This window comes from Danio rerio, chromosome 16 (genome assembly GCF_052040795.2).
Source record: "Danio rerio strain M-AB ecotype USA chromosome 16, GRCz13ab, whole genome shotgun sequence".
Lineage (NCBI taxonomy): Eukaryota > Metazoa > Chordata > Actinopteri > Cypriniformes > Danionidae > Danio > Danio rerio.
In genome coordinates, this window is record NC_141036.1 from 49,231,001 (window position 1) to 49,250,696 (window position 19,696).

The window sequence follows — 19,696 nt, forward strand, 5'->3', positions numbered from 1 at the left end:
ATGGGTCGTACCTCCCACTCCTTCTCTGAGTTTTCCTCAGGTTGCTGCTCCTCGTTTGCCTCAGACTCCTCAATTTTCTTTACCACGATGAAGCCTGGGTCACGACTGATGCTTCCTAATCCGTCTCCAAACACATCTGGGCTCCACTGGATGAAGAACACGTACAGGTGGTCTGACCTGGAGAAATGACGACAAATTGATGTCATTTTGTATGCATTGCTTATTGGTTTATACTTTTCATTCTGAAGTTGAACGGGTAAAAATTGTATGTTAAATGAAGCACAATATTAGTAGCTTAAAGAATGATTCAGATCCCTCAAATATTTCATAAACAAACAGTGTGATTAACGTGCTCTTATAAGGCAGTTTCTGTTTAGTAATACGTTTATTAAACCAACACATATATAAAAATAATATTTATTTTATTTTAACTTACTTACTTTTATTTATTCATTCATTCTATTTATTTATTTATTTATTTATTTATTTATTTATTTATTTATTTATTTATTTATTTATTTATTTATTTATTTATTTATTTATTTATTTATTTATTTATTTCACCAGTCTTGAAACTATCATTATTTCATTAAAAACAGGCAAGGAGAACTAGGAAAGAACATTCATTTTCCTTCGGCTTAGTCCCTAATTCATCAGGGGTTGCCACAGGGGAATGAACCGCCAACTTATTTAGCGTAAGTTTTACACAGCAGATGCCCTTCCAGCTGCAACCCAGTACTGGGAAATATTATTCATACACACTCATTCACACACACTACGACCAATTTAGTTTATTCATTTCACCTGTACCACATGTCTTTGGACTGTGGGGGAAACCGGAACACCCGGAGGAAACCCACGCCAACACAGGGAGAACATGCAAACTCCACACAGAAATGTCAACTGACCCAGCCAGAACACAAACCAGCGACTAATATACATCAAATATATAATAATAATAACATTAATAATAATATTTTTCACTTATTACTATTTTTAATTCTAATAATTTATTATATTATTTATTCAATAATATCACTATAATACTAAACTTTAAAATCCCTGCATTCATATACATAAATAAGATATCTGTAACGCAAATTAAAAAAAAAAAAAATGAAGGCTGAATACAATGTAAACAGAAACATTGTGAAATATTCTTACTTAAATCCCTTATTTATTATATTATTATTATTATAAATACACTTTTAATATATCTTTAAAATATAATTTATTTCTGTGATATATCCCAAAGGAGAAATGGTCGTGCCCAACTAGTTTAGTTCAGTTAGTTTAATTATATAGCACATTTTTTTACAACACAACGTTGCCCAAAGTGCTGAACACAATCAATACTAAAAATAAAATCTACATCACATATATAACAATTAAAACATAAGGCAAACCCCTCAACATTAAAAAGGCTCAAATACTAAAGAACAAAGATGGCGTTTCAAACGCTTTTTAAAAACAGGTAGAGTTGGAGCATGTCTGATGTGGGGCGGAAGCCCGTTCCAGAGTTTTGGGGCGACAACAGTAAAACCCGATCCGCTTACACCGGGACCTTGGCATAGATAGAATAAACTCATCAGTAGACCTCAGTGACCTACCAGGATTGTATACATGCAGCAGGTCCGATAAGTAAGATGGTGCCAGATTGTTTAAGGATTTAAAAACAAAGATTAATAGTTTAAAATCAATCCGTGACCTAACAGGCAGCCAGCCCAGAGAGGAAAGAACTGGGGATATGTGCTCGAACTTGCGAATCCCTGTCAGAAGTCTCACAGACGATTTTTTACTAATTGCAATCTATTTAGGGCATTTTGACTAATACCCACATACAGGGAATTGCAATAGTCAAGTCTTCCCAAAATAAAAGCATGGTTCACCTTCTCAAGGTCATTAAAAGAGAGAAACGACTTTACTTTTGGCACAAGTCGTAAATGGAAAAAACTGGATTTAACAACTTTATTTACTTGTTTGTTAAATTTCAGATCACTGTTGAATTGAAATCCTAAGTTTCTAACAACAGGTTTTTGATAAGTGGAAAGCTCACCAAAACCTGATAAATGCAGTGGGTTAGGATCGCCAAACCAGACCAGCTCAGTTTTTCCTTAATTGAAATTTAAAAAAATTGACGAAAGCCAGCTCTTAACCTCGACTAGACATCTCATAAAGGAGTCAAGCCCCTTTTTATCCCTACTTTTAAAAGGGACATAAATCTGAGTGTCGTCAGCATAAAAATGAAAAGCCACCCCATATTTACAAAAAATAGATCCTAAAGGTAAAATATATAAAGAAAATAAAATAGGTCCAAGTACAGACCCTTGTGTAACTCCACAACTAAGCTGGTTTTAATCAAGTTTTTTTTTTCCTTTACTTTTATCAATTGGTGAAGTTTGTTTCTTTGCACTGTCGCCACTTGACTTGCTTGGTTTGGAACTCGTGGAGCTGTGCATCGATGAATGTGCTCCTCAGTGTTTAGATTTTCAGCAGTGAATATTAAACCACACTGAACTGAACTGAACTAAACTGGACTGACACAATTTACTATAATCTTCTATGTTAAGCTGCTTTGACACAATCTACATTATAAAAACACTATAGAAATAAAGATGAATTGAATTGATGCAAATCTGTCCTTCAGAAATCATTCCCATATGGTGATTTATTACACCACATATTGAATATTTGCTGCTTAAGAAACATTTCTTATTATGTGTAATTATCAATAATATCTATATAAAAAATATTATTTTAATATCATTATTATTATTTTAGGATTATTTGATGTATTCATTTGAAATTATACTTTGCTGTGACTTTTGAAGTTGCTGACATATATTTCAGTATGTTGATGCACTTCCAACTGAAATGGAATATTGAGTAGGGGGCGGGGCTTTCTTTTCTACATCATTCCCTTATAGCAAACTAAAGGTAAGAGGTGCATAGCTAAGAATATTGAGGCTGAATCCATCAAACTGATGTCAACAAAGAAGCACCACTACACTAACAGAAGCAAACGGTCAGACTTTGATTGAAGATCACCAAAACAAAACTTCATTTTTCATTGAATTAACTTGCAGGGACTAAATATTAAACTAAAGAGTAACAATAAGTCCTAGCAAAATAAACCGTCAACCTTATTTTACCAAGTAAGGCATGTTTCTGGATTAACATCTATGTAGATCCTGGAACAATACATTCAAACAATCAGATTTGAGGTATACGTTTAAAGTTTCTGTTAAGTTTAGCTTACGGTTCGGTTTATGCACTTCAACTTACTATCATTCCCCTCTGATTTTCGAGTAATTTACAGTTATGGTTGGGTTTAGGGGTAGGGAATAGGTATGCATTACATTTTCGAATAAAAATGATGTTCCAGTATTAACACAGATGTCCAGGATCAAATCGCACTCGGCAAAATCATGACGTGCCAAAATAAACATAGTAAATTTTGATTTCACACTGACTTTCTGAATGGAAAAAATCTTTGAATTCTAGTTCATGCAGCAGTGTTTGTTTGCTCTTTTAAACGGGCAGAGCTGAGTAAAACACAGTGTGACTTGTATCGGGATGCGGCAGGCGGCTGACAGGCAGAGTGAGCTTCAAAGCCTCGTCTCTCGGCCTCTGCTCGCCCACTATTGTCATGATACTTTACACTGATCTTCCGGGTCGCCAACCAACTAGGTCACATATTCGGGCTGGGCAGCGTCTCTCTGACTACAGCAGACAGCAGTTCGAGCCACAGACACGGTTCAACACTACACCACTCAACACAGACAGTGTCAAAGCTCATCTATTCTGACTCTTTCATTCAGGGTGTTTCTTAAAAAAAAGCATGTGTGACTCATTTCATACATTGATAACAGACAGAAAGAGCTCCAGTAGGATGAAGAACACGGAGCACTTGTGCTGGATCAGAGGGTAGACTCACGCTCAGGAATGGGCAGTATACTTCAAATATGTATTTTAAATACAAAAAAGTATTTTGTAATATGTATTTGATAGGGTTGTTAAAAATGGCTTAATATTTAGTATTTAATCACTTTAGTGTCTTGTATTTTTGCAGTTTCAATATACTGTAAAACACTTTGCTAGAAATCTACAGTACGGGCCGGTATAAGATTCTGATGATTATCTTGGATTTAAATATCACGGTTTCGTGGTATCATGGTATTGTGATTACTGCTCTAAAATATATTATTTTTAAATGTCTGGGTAAAAGACTCCTTTGTACACAATATATTTTAATTTAAAAAAATATTTAAAATATTTTGTCAACAAGCAAAAAAAAAAATATTTTAAAATATTTTGTCAACAAGCAAAAAAAAAAATAGCTACTGAGCAATATAATGGCTGTATAGTGTACAATCCAGTATCTTAAGAAATGAGATGGAATAAAATCTCAGTCCAAAAGAACAAGATGAGGAGCCTTCAGAACACTTCTGCAACAAAATGCAGAGGAACTTCAGAAATATAAAACCTCCACAGTTGAAGTCAGAATTATTAGCCACCCTTTGATTTTTTTTTCTTTTTAATTTTTTTTACAAATGATGTTTAACAGAGCAAGGAAATTTTCACAGTATGTCTGATAATGTCTGATAATATCTTTTCTTCTGGAGAAACTCTTATTTGTTTTATTTCGGCTAGAATGAAATAAGTTTTTAATTTTTTAAAAAACGTTTTAAGGACAAAATAATTAGCCCCTTTAAGCTATATTTGCTTTTGATTGTCTACAGAACAAACCATGTCTACAGAACAAACCAAACCTGTCTAGTTAATCTAATTAACCTAGTTAAACCTTTAAATGTCACTTTAAGCTGTATAGAAGTGTCTTGAAAAATATCTAGTAAAATATTATTTACTGTCATCATGACAAAGATAAAATAAATCACTTATTAGAAATGAGTTATTAACACTATTATGCTTAAAAACGTGTGAAAAAAAGTTCTCTCCCTCAAACAGAATTTGGGGAAAAAAATTAACAGGGGGCTAATAATTCTGTCTTCAACTATAAATATGGTGTACTGGTGTTGTTTAAGGGAGTAAACCAACAATAAACAAGTTACAAAAGACCTGAAATAATCTTTGGAAAATTAGTAAACAGTACAAATAATGGATGGGTTGTAATTTGTAACTCAAAGAGAAACACAAGTTAGCATTGGGTTACAAGTCCAACTCACTAACCATTAGGTCACTAATTATCTTCCCCTAAACCAGGGGTGGCCAATCCTGTTCCTGGAGAGCCACCTTCCTGCAGATTTCAGTTGCAACCCATATCAAACACATCAGAAACAATTAATTAAGATCCAAAAAAGTTCTTTAGCGGTCTTGTGTCCTCGTGTTCTCGTGTAACGTCATCATTAGCTGCCAATGTTCAGTTCCAATACTCAAGACCGCAAGAACAGAGGACACGTGAAACTTCCCAGATGTGATCTTGATATCGAGGACGCACCGATGCAGACTTGAGCACCGAACACCGACTCCAGAGGTCATTGCGACTGGAGGTGGGAAGCGCAGCATTTTATCTAGATTTATTATTAAAGTTCTGAGTTTTAACTTAATTACCTCAGGAGTTTCCCTAAATGAAACGGTGAAAGTAAACATAACCATGAACATCTTAATAAAGGAATAAACACATTAAGGGTGTTTGTTTGCTGAAATTCAAATTAAAATCAGTTTTATTTATATTGTGCAACGTATATTTATAATGTTTTTATGCAAAGTATATATTTTCAAAAGGGGGAAAACAATAAATCTTTGTATGAATGCTGTAATGTTTAAATAACCATTTAAAATGCGTGAAGTCACATTCTTCCCATCAGGAAGAACGCAGCATCTCATTTCTCACAGGAGGCATTCTCTGCCCTCGAGGTCTCCTGAGTTCGTTCTTCCGAGGACACCTGGCAAGAACGGTCTCGACAAGAACGCAAGTTCGTTCTCTGCGTTCTAGGAATTGAGAAACAGCCAATGTGATAATTACAGGCAGTTGTGTTTGATATGGGTTGCAACTGAAATATGCAGGAAAGTGGCTCTCTAGGAACAGGATTGGCCACCCCTGCCCTATACAGGTGAACAAAGTGGAAGAGAAAAGCTGTTGCTATCAAACATTGTTTACTTCACTAAGTCAGTTTAATGGTGAGGGATTGATGCAATAGGCCTATTGATGGAAGGTTTGCGGAGACATTTCATGCTCCATTTTAAAAGTATTTTATTGTAATTTTAAAATACAAAAATACAGTATTTTGTTTTGATACATTTGTGGCTGCTGTATTTTGTAGTTTATTTTGATACACTTAAAATTGATGGTTTTGTTGTTTAATTTTAAAATACATTTTAATGTATTTTTGCCCATCCCTGCTCACCCTTATGAAAAGTAATGTTTTTTTTTATAGTGAACATTTTTTGGCACAATGATTTGCATTTGTAAAACTACACTTTTACTGCAAATACTATGGTTAAATTAAGGTTGGTGTTGCAAAACCATGAATGATTTGTGGTAACCATGATCTTACTACAGAGATAACACAAAAAGAAAGCACCGATTCAATTCATTGTGTTAAATTTACATCATTCCAAATTTAAGTGGCTTCATGAAACTTTGTTTAAATTATGCCGTGTAATGTCACATTTCAAATGAATAATAATAATAATAATAAAAAACATCTCTGATTTGTTTATGCACTGCTTTATACCCTAAACAAAACAGAACAAACACAATTTTCAATACAATAAAACCCAAAATTACCCAATAAAAAAAAATCAATTCGGATTAAATAAATGAATGAATAAATAAATAATTAAATTAATAAATATTATTATTTCTTGTTGTCGTTATTATAATTTTGTTGTTATTAATTATAATTAAATTTGTTTTTTTATGTAACAATGTAGGAGTAGGGGTGACATGGTGGCTCAGTGGTTAGCATTGTTGCCTCACAGCAAAAAGGTCACTGGTTCGAGTCCCGGCTGGGCCAGATGGCATTTCTGTGAGGAGTTTGCATGTTCTCCCCATGTTGGCGTAGGTTTCCTCCAGGTGCTCCAGTTCCCCCCGCAGGCCAAACAAAAGCGCTATAGGTAAATTGAATAAACCAAATTGCCCATAGTGTATGTGTGTAAATGTGAGAGTGTATGAATGTTTCCCAATTCCCAAAACTGAGTTGCAGCTGTACGGGCATCCGTTGCGTAAAACATATGCCAAAAAAGTTGGCGGTTCATTCTGCTGTGGCGACCCTTGATAAATAAGGCACTAAGCCGAAGGAAAATGAATGAATGAATATAGTAGTAATTAAAGGGTGTGTCTATGGATACCTTTATAGTACCCTTTATAGTAGCCTTATGGATGCCTCTAAACCAGGAGTGCCCACACCTTTTTAGCATGTGAGCTTCTTATTAAATGACCAAGTCAAAATGATCTACCTAATATAAAAATGCAAAACATATATAAATATGTATTGATTTTTAAACATATTGAGAATTCTGTATTTGTACAATATATATTAATGTACCTTGCCTAACTGTATGAACCAATATTGTGCAATAGCCTACAACTCTGCATGCAACTTTGCACTGAATGGAATCAGCCAGGGAAGCATACTCCAGACAGGAGCTGATAGCCAGCCTCAAGCACACTATCAAATGATCATCAGTCATGGTGGAACAATATTTGGACTTAACAGTGCCAACTTCGCTAAGTGCTGCAAACTATAGCTGCGATAGTTTTGCTGCATTAAGCGAAGTTGGCGCAATTTTAATTTTAAACTCACTCATTTTAAACATGATGGTGGTGGCGAGATCTAATAAATCAATTATTATATTAAATGGTTTATCCAAAACTATATAAAAAAAGAAGAGATGCAAAAGAATGTGGGACTAATGTTCGACTCTCACCTCTCTTGGGGAACAGCGAACCAGTATTCATGCTTGCGGTCTCGCTGTGCATACTGCTGCATGGAGGCGCTGGCGTTGGACACAAACGTCTTCTTCATGGCCTTGCCAACCCGCAGACACAGAAACTTGTGAGACTTCTGCCTCTCCTTGGACACCACAGGGCCTGAGAGACAAAGATAAAGCCTCAAATAAACTGAGAACCAACAAACCGCATCCTACAACCAGAACGTGAATTACAGGGAGGGGGGGGGGGGGGTCTCTTATTATAGCTTGATCCCCGCTGAAGGACATAAAAACAAAATGTGTGGGGTGTCAAATCATTAAATAGTGACATATAGTTTGCTTTGATCTGTATCCTATGTAATAATATTAATGATTAAAATATTACACGATATAAATATACATTTGACCACCCCATAACGGTTCATACCATTGAGAATACAGAATTTCTCAAAGCAGTCTATGCAAGACATTGTTCATTCAGCAGATCTAGAGCACTGATAAACATTTCTAGTAAAATATGATGTTTACATGTTACTGTTATTACATAACAGTAATGTAAAATTAGATGCCGTTTGTATTTTAAGATATCTACAGTGTGCTCGCACATTAAAGATAAACAGTCAAACAATAAGTGCAATCTATCATGGTCATCCATTAATTGGTAAAGGCAAACTTGTCACTATTTGTTTTACTCAACTCTCTCAACTCAATTTTATTTCTAGAGCACTTTCAATCAACCGCAATGGGTATCAAAGTGCTGTACATAAAATTAATGCAAACAAGCACGGAGCCAAAAAACAAAACAAAAAAAGAAAACCCAAAAACAGGTAACACTTTTTAATAACTACATACTATGAATCATTTATTAGGCATTAGCAAATAGTAAAATAATTATTTGTTAAGCATTAACTCTACATTAACAGATGTTAGTAAGCAGTTTATAAATGCAGCTACAAATGCTGTATTCTTGACTTATAAGCACAAATATAATGTGCTTAATGATGGTATTTTCATACTTTATTACTTATTAATTGTTCATTACTAAATTCATTTTTGCGTTGATTACAAACCATTTGTATTTAGAAATAGTTGGTGGCTTTTAGAATGGTTCAGAATGAGTAAGTGAACGATTAATAAACTAGTAAAATCAACATGTATATATTTTATTTTTCAGGTTTATATAGTTTATATACTATTATATACTGCAGTTACTTTGTATGTTAATAAATGCTTTATTAAATCAACTTCATCCAGTTTTGTGACTTAGTGACTTCAGATTTCAGAGTCCCAAACCTTAAATCTTATACACGATGACTAAAAAAGGTTTTATATTGTCATATAGCACAAGTATTTAAGCATGTTAACAAGAAAGAGAGAGAGCAACATCCGCCACGTAAACAATATTAACTGATAAAAATCTGTGGCATACGTCATTGCGTAAATCACACCATGGACATTACGTTAAGATGCCTACTGGTTTAAAAAGGCCTAGATTGAAAGAAGATGGTCAAATGAGAACTTTCTGTCATAAACTACATTAAAACAACTTGTCAAAAATAATTTTTTTAAAATTAAACCCTGCAAACAAATTAAATACAGGAATGGAGTATACATATGTGTATTTATGTATATGTGTATTTAAAAAAAAAACAATTATTTTCTTGTTTTGCTCCCACTGGTTATACAGATATGTTCCTAAAAAATCAATAAAAACTAAGTTATAAAAAAAAAAAAAATACAAAAATGGAAAAAAGAGCGGTCTTTTATTATCAGCTGTCAGTCAGCGCCCACTCTTTTTTCCCCCCTGCTCACTGCATCTTTGCCGTGTGCTGTGTAAATACAGACAATCGGATACGAGTCACTTTTAAAGGAAGATGCAAGCAGGTCAGCAAAAGAAATTGGATACAGTCTCAAAATCAGAATTGACGACAAATTGATCAAGATCTGCAGTGTAAATTCAGCCTTAAGCCTGATTTATACTTCTGCGTCAGGTGACCGGCGTAACCCACGGCGCATGCAACGCGCGTGGCTGTGCATTTATGCTTCTGCGCGCTGTCTCCGTCGGTCTGCATTAACACTTCCGAAACGCTAGTTGGCAGTGATGTGTAAATGTTCCTCTTTGTCGAGTTTCTTCTCTGCTTTTTTGCTTTTCCTGAACACTTCCGGGATGTACAAGTGGCTCAAACTCGCTCATTTTGAGGCAGGAAATGGCGGACGTGCAACAACTTAAACTATGAGGTATACACAAAACAAAACTTTGCATCCGGAGCTCCTTCGCGGGACTCCACACTTGTTAACAATCGCTCGCGCCATTCGCGCGGCTCTCGGTCCCACCCAGACTCGTCAGCGCTACCAAGCCGACCAATCACAGAGCTTACGTTACGCGTCGTTGCGACGTGTAGTTACAATTTTTGAGAGGTGCACGTCAGTGACGGCGATGGCCACGGCGAAGGGCTATGCGTCAGCGCCGTAGCATACGCCGGCGTTTGACGCAGAAGTATAAATCAGGCTTTAGTGATTTATAGACAAGTAATAAGAGCCAGTGTGAGGTGTGATGTGCTCTGATTGTCTGGTTCAGGTTATTTTCAGCAGCATTCTGGATGCGCTGCAACTGTCTGTCTTTTTGGAAAGGCCAGTGAGCATTCAATTACAGTAATCCACGCTGGAGGTGATAAAAGCATGAACAAGTTTCTCTAAGCCCTCAATGGAAACAAAGCATCTAATTGTTGCAATGTTTTTGAGATGATGGTATGCTGATTTAGTTACTGCTTTGACATGACTATTGAAACTCAGATCTGACTTTAGAATCACATAAAGACCTTATATATACATTTTTTTGTATAGTCAATGTATAATTCACACACTCACTACAACAGTTAAAACATTGCTAAAATACACAAGTAAGCTTGAATGGCCATCTATAAAAGTCAATCATCACATGGCCTACATTTGCAGAACATTATTTTAGACACATAATAGTGATTGGAATAAAAACACAGCGCCTTAACGAACTAAACCCTGCCGGGAGCCCAAAGCCAAAGCTGAATCCAATGCATCTTTTGTTAATAACTGATTAGAAGGTCAACTTAGCGGGGGATGAAGAAAGAAACACCTTACACCAGTGCTGTAGGAGCCAAAGCCATTTACACAGCCAATGCAACATTAATCTACTTACACTGCAGCACACAGTGGGAGGGCATTCATTTTCAATGGGCTAATTTGGTGTGTAATTCAGATGACTTCTGAAGCCGGTCCTGAGCTATGGTAATAACCCCATGTGATTTGTCAGAGCGATTCATTGATTCGGAAAGGAACATGCACCGGGACAGAAGTCAGAGGTCAAAGCCTGATGAATATTACCATGCAAATTAATTCGGTGTTGCTTAAAAAGTAAACTTTGGGCGTCTGGTGTTGGTTTTGGAAAGTTTGAAGCAGTTTTAAAGTTGAAAAAAGCTGAAAAGGCCAGATTACAACATACTATAGCATTTTATAGTAAATACTGTCATATTTCTGACCCAAACTATAGTAAAGTACTTGAATGAATCTGTTGTGGTAATTTTACAGTTGCTATCGCAATACTACTATTAGATTGTAAAGTTTAAGGAAACACTTTATAGTGGCTTGCACTATAGTGAGTTTGCTCTGCAGCCAACAATGTAAGAACTTTAAAGACTGAAGCAGGCCCGTGAAAAACTTTAAAGTTGATCCATGTGTCTGTGGTTGATACTAGCATGATTTAGCATGATTCTAGCATTAACAAACATGTTGTTAGCATGATTCTAGCATGAATTAGCATGATTCTAGCATGAATAAGCATGATTCTAACAAATGAACACAATTTTAGCATGAATATAGCAAGAATTAGCATGTTTTAGCACGTATTTTGCATAAATGAACATGTTGTTGACACATTTCTAGCATGAATTACCATGTTAACATGATTACAACATGAATTAGCATGTTATTAGCATAATTCTAGTATGAATTAGCATGTAACTAGCATGTTGCTAAAATGAACAAACATGTGGTTAGCATGGTTCTAGCATGAATTAGCATGATTCTAGCATGAATAAACATGATTCTAACAAATGAGCATGTTATTAGCATGAATCTAGCAACAACTAAAAGGTTGTTAGCATGTTTCTAGCATAAATTAACATGTTGTTGACACATTTCTAGCATGAATTATCATGTTAACATGATTCCAACTTGAATTAGCACGATGTTAGCATGATTCTAGTGTGAATTAGCATGTAACTAGCATGCTGTTAACATGAATAAACATGTGGTTAGCATGGTTCTAGGATAAATTAGCATGTTGTTAGCATGATTCGAGCATGAATTAGTAAATTGTTAGTTAGCATGTTTCTAGCATGTAGTAAGCATGATTCTAACATGAATTATCATGTTAGCATGCCTCCAACATGAATCAGCATGTTGTTAGCATGATTCTAGTCTATGGGACAGTTGCTAGGGTGCTAAAATTGCTTTCTAAGGAGTGGCTAGGAACTTTAAAGGACATCAGTGGTTGGCTGCTGTTGCCAATGTTAAGTCAATGGGACTTTTCAGGGATTATTTTTCAAAAAACTGAAAGTCGGACTAGTTTAAAAAGAGCAAGCAGAGTCAGATCAGTTTGAAGGTCTGACGAAAGTTCGAAGGATATAGCTTGAAAGAATTAGGAGGAGATGGACTTTAAAATTTGTCTCAGAAGACAGAGGAAGAAGAAGTGAGATAACAGCTTCCTCAAGCCACCTTAACTATAGTATTATAAACAAATTACCCAATATTGTAGTTTTCTACAAACAGAGGGTATTTTATACTAAAATACACCACAGTTTACTGTAGTAAAAAGTAAGTACTACAGTTTTTATTACAGTTTATCAGTAATAACTACAGTTAATACTACAGTATGCTGTAGCATTCATTAACAGTGTTGTAAATACTATTATAGTACACCGATCGGCCATTTTATTAGGTACACCTTACATTGACCCCCTTTGCCTTCAGAACTGCCTAAATCCTTCGTGGCATAGATTCAACAAGGTACTGGAAATATTCCTCAGAGATTTTGGTTCATATTGACATGATAGCACCACACATTTGCTGCAGATTTGTTGGCTGCACATCCATGATGCAAATCTCCCATTCCACTACATCCCAAAGGTGCTCTATTGGATTACAATCTGGTCACTGTGGAGGCCATTTGAGTACAGTGAACTCGTTGTCATGTTCAAGAAACCAGTCTGAGATGAGTTGTGCTTTATGACAGGTGGAAGTAGCCATCAGAAAATGGGTAGACTGTGGTCTTAAAGGGATGGACATGGTCAGCAACAATGCTCAGGTAAGATATACTGGATATTTTCTCTTTTCGGACCATTCTCTGCAAACCCTAGAGATGGCTGTGCGTGAAAAATCCAGTGGATCAGCAGTTTCTGAAATACTCAGACTAGCCCATCTGGCACCAACAACCATGCCACGTTCAAAGTCACTTAAATCATCTTTCTTCCTCATTCTGATGCAGCAGATCGTCTTGACCATGTCTACAAGCCTAAATGCATTGAGTTGCTGCCATGTGACTGGCTGATTTGGGTAGAATTTGTGTTAACGAGCAGTTGGACAGGTGTACCTAATAAAGTGGCCGGTAAGTGTATAATATAGTATAATAAACTTTTCTGGACTATGGTTCAAACACATGTAGGCTTAGTATTTACTATAAATTACTATAGTGTTTTATGTGGTAGGCTACAGTATGTTGCTATTATGTTAAAGCACATTGTTTGCATGTTTGTTCATGTTTTAGTACTGCTACAATATTTAAAGAGCCCATATTATGGGTTTTTGAAAATGCCCTTCCATGTAGTGTGTAATACAGCTCTAAGTGAAGAGAAAGATCCAGCTAAGGCTTAAATCTTTAAGTCTACAGTGTTCAAAACTGTTGATTCATCTATAAAAGGGTCGATTCATAGCGCTTCAAACGAGTTGTCTTGATAACGTGTCATTAGGTGTTTCGTGATGACATGTCTACGAAAAGTAAAAAAAGTAAAGAAAGTAGTTGCGTGGGCAAACCCGGGAGATTTAAAACCTGCGGCCCCGCCCACTAACACAGAAGAAAATGCACACACACACAGACAGTGCTGGTTGAATGAAGTCAAACATGCTGTGCTCAGCTGGATATTATCAAAAGTCTCTACCCAAAGATGAAACTGTGAAGTGGTTGAAGTTTATTTTTGCAAAAATACCTCAGCATTATAGCCCAGCCTTGTGCAGTGCTTCTGGAAACTACATGCTTGCAAAGAAGACTTAATCAGCTGTTTGTAAAAGGAAGGATCTGAAAAGAGTAGTGATGGACTATGTCAGAACATGGATCAGTTTCTTCCTCCATTTCACAAGTGTAAGTACGTGTGATGAAAATTGTTGCCTCGTTTACTCTAGCTTGCAAATTATGTATTTAGTTGTGTTTTGTTACTTGTAACCGCGTGTACTGTATCAGCTTAACTCTTTATATGCTCATATCGGATGTCAGCCACGTTGAAAATGCGACGCGTGCCACTTTGTTTACGTATCGTCATCTGTTTCTACACACATGCAACGGTCAAGTTTCAAAAAAGTTCACCGCCCTCAACCAGAAAGTGCATTCTATGCATTCTGTTTTTAAATGTTTTGGTGTTGTGTCCTTTGAGGAGGAGGGTAACGTGTGTGTGAAAAAAGAGCAGGTAGAGTGTGAGGGGCTAGTATTGATCTCTCTACAGCTCTTCTTCTGAGGAGGGTAATGTGTGTGTGTGTGTGTGTGTGTGTGTGTGTGTGTTAGTCGTCTATATTTTCAAGTCCATCGTCTGTATTTACATTCACCCACTGGCAGCCAAAATCCACGCCTTACACTATGAAGCGTGTATGCACTGTGACTACTTTTATATTGTTGATTAGCTGCTGGGCATTTCACTCTGTCTCGTGCTGAAGGCTGTCAGTGTCGACCAATCGCAGCAGGCTGTCATCGGTCCAATCAGCGCAGATTGGCTTCGTGCTAAGGAGGGGTTTGGGAACAAATGAAGCACTGAACGATTCATATGGGAGTCGCTGGGATAATTAGATAAAATAAATGCATATTATAAGACCATTTTTTGACCTTGCATGCACATTAGACTGTTGTTGGAGACCCTTAGAACCAAAATATGACCTTATTTCATGAATAATAGGGGCTCTTTAAGCATTTTTGTATGCTGTTCTTGTAAAATATTGCAGACAGCTTTTGCTAACCATATTTTAACTTTACACGTTGTTTACTCTGTGTTTTGGCATATTTTAGCACATTACTTGCTGAAATTTTGACAAGCTGCTAACAGGTTTAGAACAAATTAGCATTTTGCTAGCATTCTGCAAGTTGCTAATGTTCCTAATAGCGTTTTATATATGCTGTAACATGTTGACTTAATAATGTCATATTTTTTTCAGTTGCTAGCATGTTGACAATTTAATAAAACATCAGTAAGTTTCTAGCAGTAATATTCAGAAACTTACAGTATATGACAAGTCGTTACTGCATTTGCTAGGAAATTGCTTGTCATGTTTTATACTTTGCTATACAACATTTTTTAACATGCTACTATCGTGTTTATGTATTAGAAAGTTAATTAGTTGTCACACTGCTAACATTTTAACATGGTTTTACCAAGATCGAACATGTTGTTAACAAATTTTTAGCGATTTACAAGTTGCAAACAAGCTAGCATGTGTTAATGTTTGTTAGCATTTTTAGTTGCTAGCATGGTATTAGTACTAGTTTAAAAATAAAAGGGCTTAAACTTCTGAAATATCACGACGACAGAACAGTGGGGTATTAAACTAGCTCTAACTAGATATGTTTACACATTTGCCTGGACATTTTTACATAATAGTTTTTTATGTGTTTGCTAGGAAATTCTTGTCATGTTTTATACTTTACAATAACATTATTAACATGTTACTAGCATGTTTATTTCTAGAAAGTGGTTCATTTGTCACACTGCTAACATTTTAACATGGTTTTACCAAGATTGAACATGTTGTTAACACATTTATAGCATTTTACAATAAGTTGCAAACAAGCTAGCATGTTTTATTGTTTTTTTAAGCATGTTTAGTTGATAGCGTGGTTTTAGTACTAGTTTAAAAATACAAGGGTTCAAATTTCTAAAATATCATGACAACAGACTAGTGAGGACATTAAACTAGTTCTAACCAGTTATGTTAATGCATTTGCTAAAAAATTGCTAGTCATGTTTTATAACTAAGCTATAAAACATTTTAACATGCTACCAGCAAGTTTATGCATTAGAAAGTTGATCCTTTATCACACTGCTAACATTTTTAAGCATGTTTAGTTGCTAGTGTAGTTTTAGTATAGTTTAAAAATACAAGGGCTCAAATTTCTGAAATATCATAACTAGTGAGGACATTAAACTAGTTTAAGTTAATGTGTTTGCTGGAAAATTGCTTGTCATGTTTTATAACTAAGCTTTATATAATGCTAGCATGTTTATGCTATTAGGTGGATGCTTTATTACACTGCTAACATTTTAACATGGTTGTACCAAGATTTAACATGGTGTTAACACCTTTCTAGCATTTAACAAAAAGTTACAAAGAAGCATGTTTAAATGTTGTTTTTTTTAAGCATGTTTAGTTGCTAGCATAGTTTTAGTACTGGTTTAAACGTATAAGATCTCAAATGTATTCACTTCAATAATGAATATCATGACAACAGACTAGTGAGGACATAAAACTAGTTCTAACTAGCTGTTAACGCGTTTGCTAGGAAACTGCTAGTCATATTTTATAACTTAACATGTTACTAGCATGTTTATGATTTAGAAAGTTCATCCTTTATCACACTGCTATCATTGTAACATATTTTTACTAATATTTAACATTGCTAACAAATTTTTAGCATTTTATGACAAGTTGCAAACAAGCTAGCATGTTTTAATGTTGTTTTTTAAGCATGTTTAGTTGCTAGCATACATTTAGTACTGGTTTAAACTTATAAGGGCTGAAATGTCTTCACTTATATAGTGAAATATTATGACAACAAACTAGTAAGAACATTTAACTCGTCTTAACTAGATATAAAGGCTTATAAATCAGCCATAACATGCTTTATTTTTTATCTAGTGCTTTGAGCATGTTTAGTTGCTAGCATAGTTTTAGTACTGGTTTAGTACTGGTTTAAACGTATAAGATCTCAAATGTATTCACTTCAATAATGAAATATACTGTGATGAATATGTTTTGGGAAAGGGGTACATTTAGGCTATAGTGCATACAATTAATCCAATATTAAACACATTGTAAGTAATGTAACATCCTTACCAACATATTAAAGAGGAAGATAATGAACATTACTGCAGTTTTATTGCAATATGATTTATGTGGACTATTTTTATGATATTTCTTTGGAATTTTTTTTTTAATTTCAAACCGATTAAAAAAATGGAGCCTTTTGGAACCTGCACAAATAACAAAACGCCAGATTTCTGACCCCATTTCCCTAACGTTTATAAAATACTCCACATCTTCCACACTATCTCATCATTACTGCACTTTCTGAACAATGATTAAGCATTAGTGACAGTTTTCTGGTCACATGTTCTCTCGTTCATGTGATGTCAGCAGGCTGCAGATGCATATATGTTCAAGTCTTTTATCCCACCAGATGAAGGAATCTTCCTGATTGAATTCCTTATGATATATCAAGCTTTCAGCCCCCTCCTGGGCTCATTGTGAAAGCGGATCAGCCGTTAGTGTTGAATAACTATCAGAAGATGACTCATACACAGGGACGAGCAGCACCGTAGGGCATACAGAGAGAGCTCAGCACGTCTACAACTGAGACAAATGGAGGAATAATGATAAAAATATACAAGTGAGACCCTAAAAATGAACATTTTATTATCTGCTTTCCATTATAAGACTATGCGGCCTGGAGAACGTGCTGATTACAGAGCTCTAGAGTCTCGTGCGAGTATTATATTGTGTCTAAATACTACAAAATATGAATATGATTATCAATCCATTCTTTAGATTATGGCTTTAATGAGTTCAGTGCCATACTAGATTCCTAAAACAAGGCTGTGTTTACAACAGGGGTGGGCAAACTCGCTTCTGGAGGGCCAGTGTCCTGCACAGTTTAGCTCCAGCTCTAATCACACACACACCTGCGTATAGATTTCAAGTGATCTTGAAGACACTGATTAGTTTGTTCAGGTGTGTTTGACTAGTGTTGGAACAAAACTCTGCAGGGACACCGGCCCACGAGGATCAAGTTTGTCCATCCCTGGTTTACAATAACCCTTTAACAGGCATTGTAACTGCTTAGTTTACCTTTTTTACATATGTTACAGGCCCATAGCCAGCCTGAGGTAAGGGTTGGTTATTTTTTCTTTAAAAAAAGGCCTATTTTGCAGGTATTCGCCAAATTTTTTATTTAATTTTGTGGTTTATATTGGTTACATTTTAAGCACTACATTTGCTGGCTTAGCTTGTCGGTTGGTCAACATAACCACATGTTTTGATTTACCAAAAACATTTCTCTGAAGATTTATAATCAAGCTATACAGTATGAGAATAATTCAAATATCAAATATCACCAGAAAAAAAAATAGGAAACTGTTTAAGTTTTATATTAAAAACTAGCCTATAGTCATTGAAATATCGTTAATTTAAATAAAAAACAGGCCAGCACATTTAACTTTCCTCAGTCATGCCTAAGCAACAGCCAACACAGGATTCTGCCTGGTCTTAAAGCCTTCTCTGAAGGGTTGTTTTCACAATTTATTATGAAATAGCAGTCAAAATAGGACAAATGAGCTCATGTATGGGACAAATTCTGGACCTTTGTCAGTAAGAGGTTGGTCTTTTGAATCCCCCCCCCATCTCTGGCTACTGGCCTGGGTTATTATTAAAAATAAAAACTCAACATTTGCTTGGAGTGGTGTCAGGAGCAAAACCTAACCCAATAAATTGTCAAAAAAAATTAAACATTAATTAAAGACAGAAATTAAATTACAGAAATTAAAACATTTTTTTGTACCAACAAGGCAAGAAAAAATAAAGATATTTTGTTTTCAATTATTGTTTTTATTATTATTATTATTAAGGTTTTTTTAATTAATATTTACTTTAAATTGACTTTAATATTACTTAAATTACTCACATAAAATTCATGTTAGCCCTAATACACACAATACTTCACGTTTTTTCTTTTTTTTTCTCCTTGTTTTGCTGTCAACATATACTTTTCATATAGGTTCCTTTTAAAAATTTGACATCAGTAAAATTAAATGAAATTAATTTGATCAAATCCAATTTATTCAAACAAACTAAAGTTTGACCCAGCCCAGGCTCGAACTAGCGACCTTCTTGCTGTGAGGCGACAGCACTACCTGCTGCGCAGGCGATTATCATAATAGCATAAAGACTGTAATTTAAGACAAAAAAATCTGCTGTGCCATTAACAGAATAAGTTATATTTTGAAATACTAAGATGATTTTAGCATTAATAATAATCAGAAATGTTTCTTGATCAGATTATCATAATAGTATAATTAAAAAAAAAAGTGACCCAAAATACTTAAGTTTAAGACAAAAAAACTGCTGTGCCATCAACAGAATAAATAATATTTTAATATACACAAATAATACATTTTTTTTTTGTTGATAAAAATGTATATAAGTCAAAACACTTCTTCACAATTCTACAGATTTTGTTTAGTATTATTAATAAAATAATAGCAGCGTTCTTACCATTTTACCAAGCTCACGCATT

At 35.1% G+C, this 19,696-nt stretch overlaps 1 protein-coding gene across 9 annotated transcripts in view; it reads right to left on the bottom strand.

Annotated features, from left to right (window-relative positions):
* The window catches only part of oxr1a (oxidation resistance 1a), a 310,698-nt gene that overhangs the window by 25,036 nt on the left and 265,966 nt on the right, over window positions 1–19,696 (bottom strand). For 7 of the 9 annotated variants that reach the window (XM_087286150.1, NM_001114444.2, XM_087286149.1 and 4 more), the window contains 2 exon segments: window positions 7,894–8,056; window positions 12–177 (listed from right to left, as the gene is read on the bottom strand). In XM_087286150.1, coding sequence (XP_087142276.1) covers window positions 12–177; window positions 7,894–8,056 — 329 coding nt within the window. 9 annotated transcript variants of the gene reach the window in all.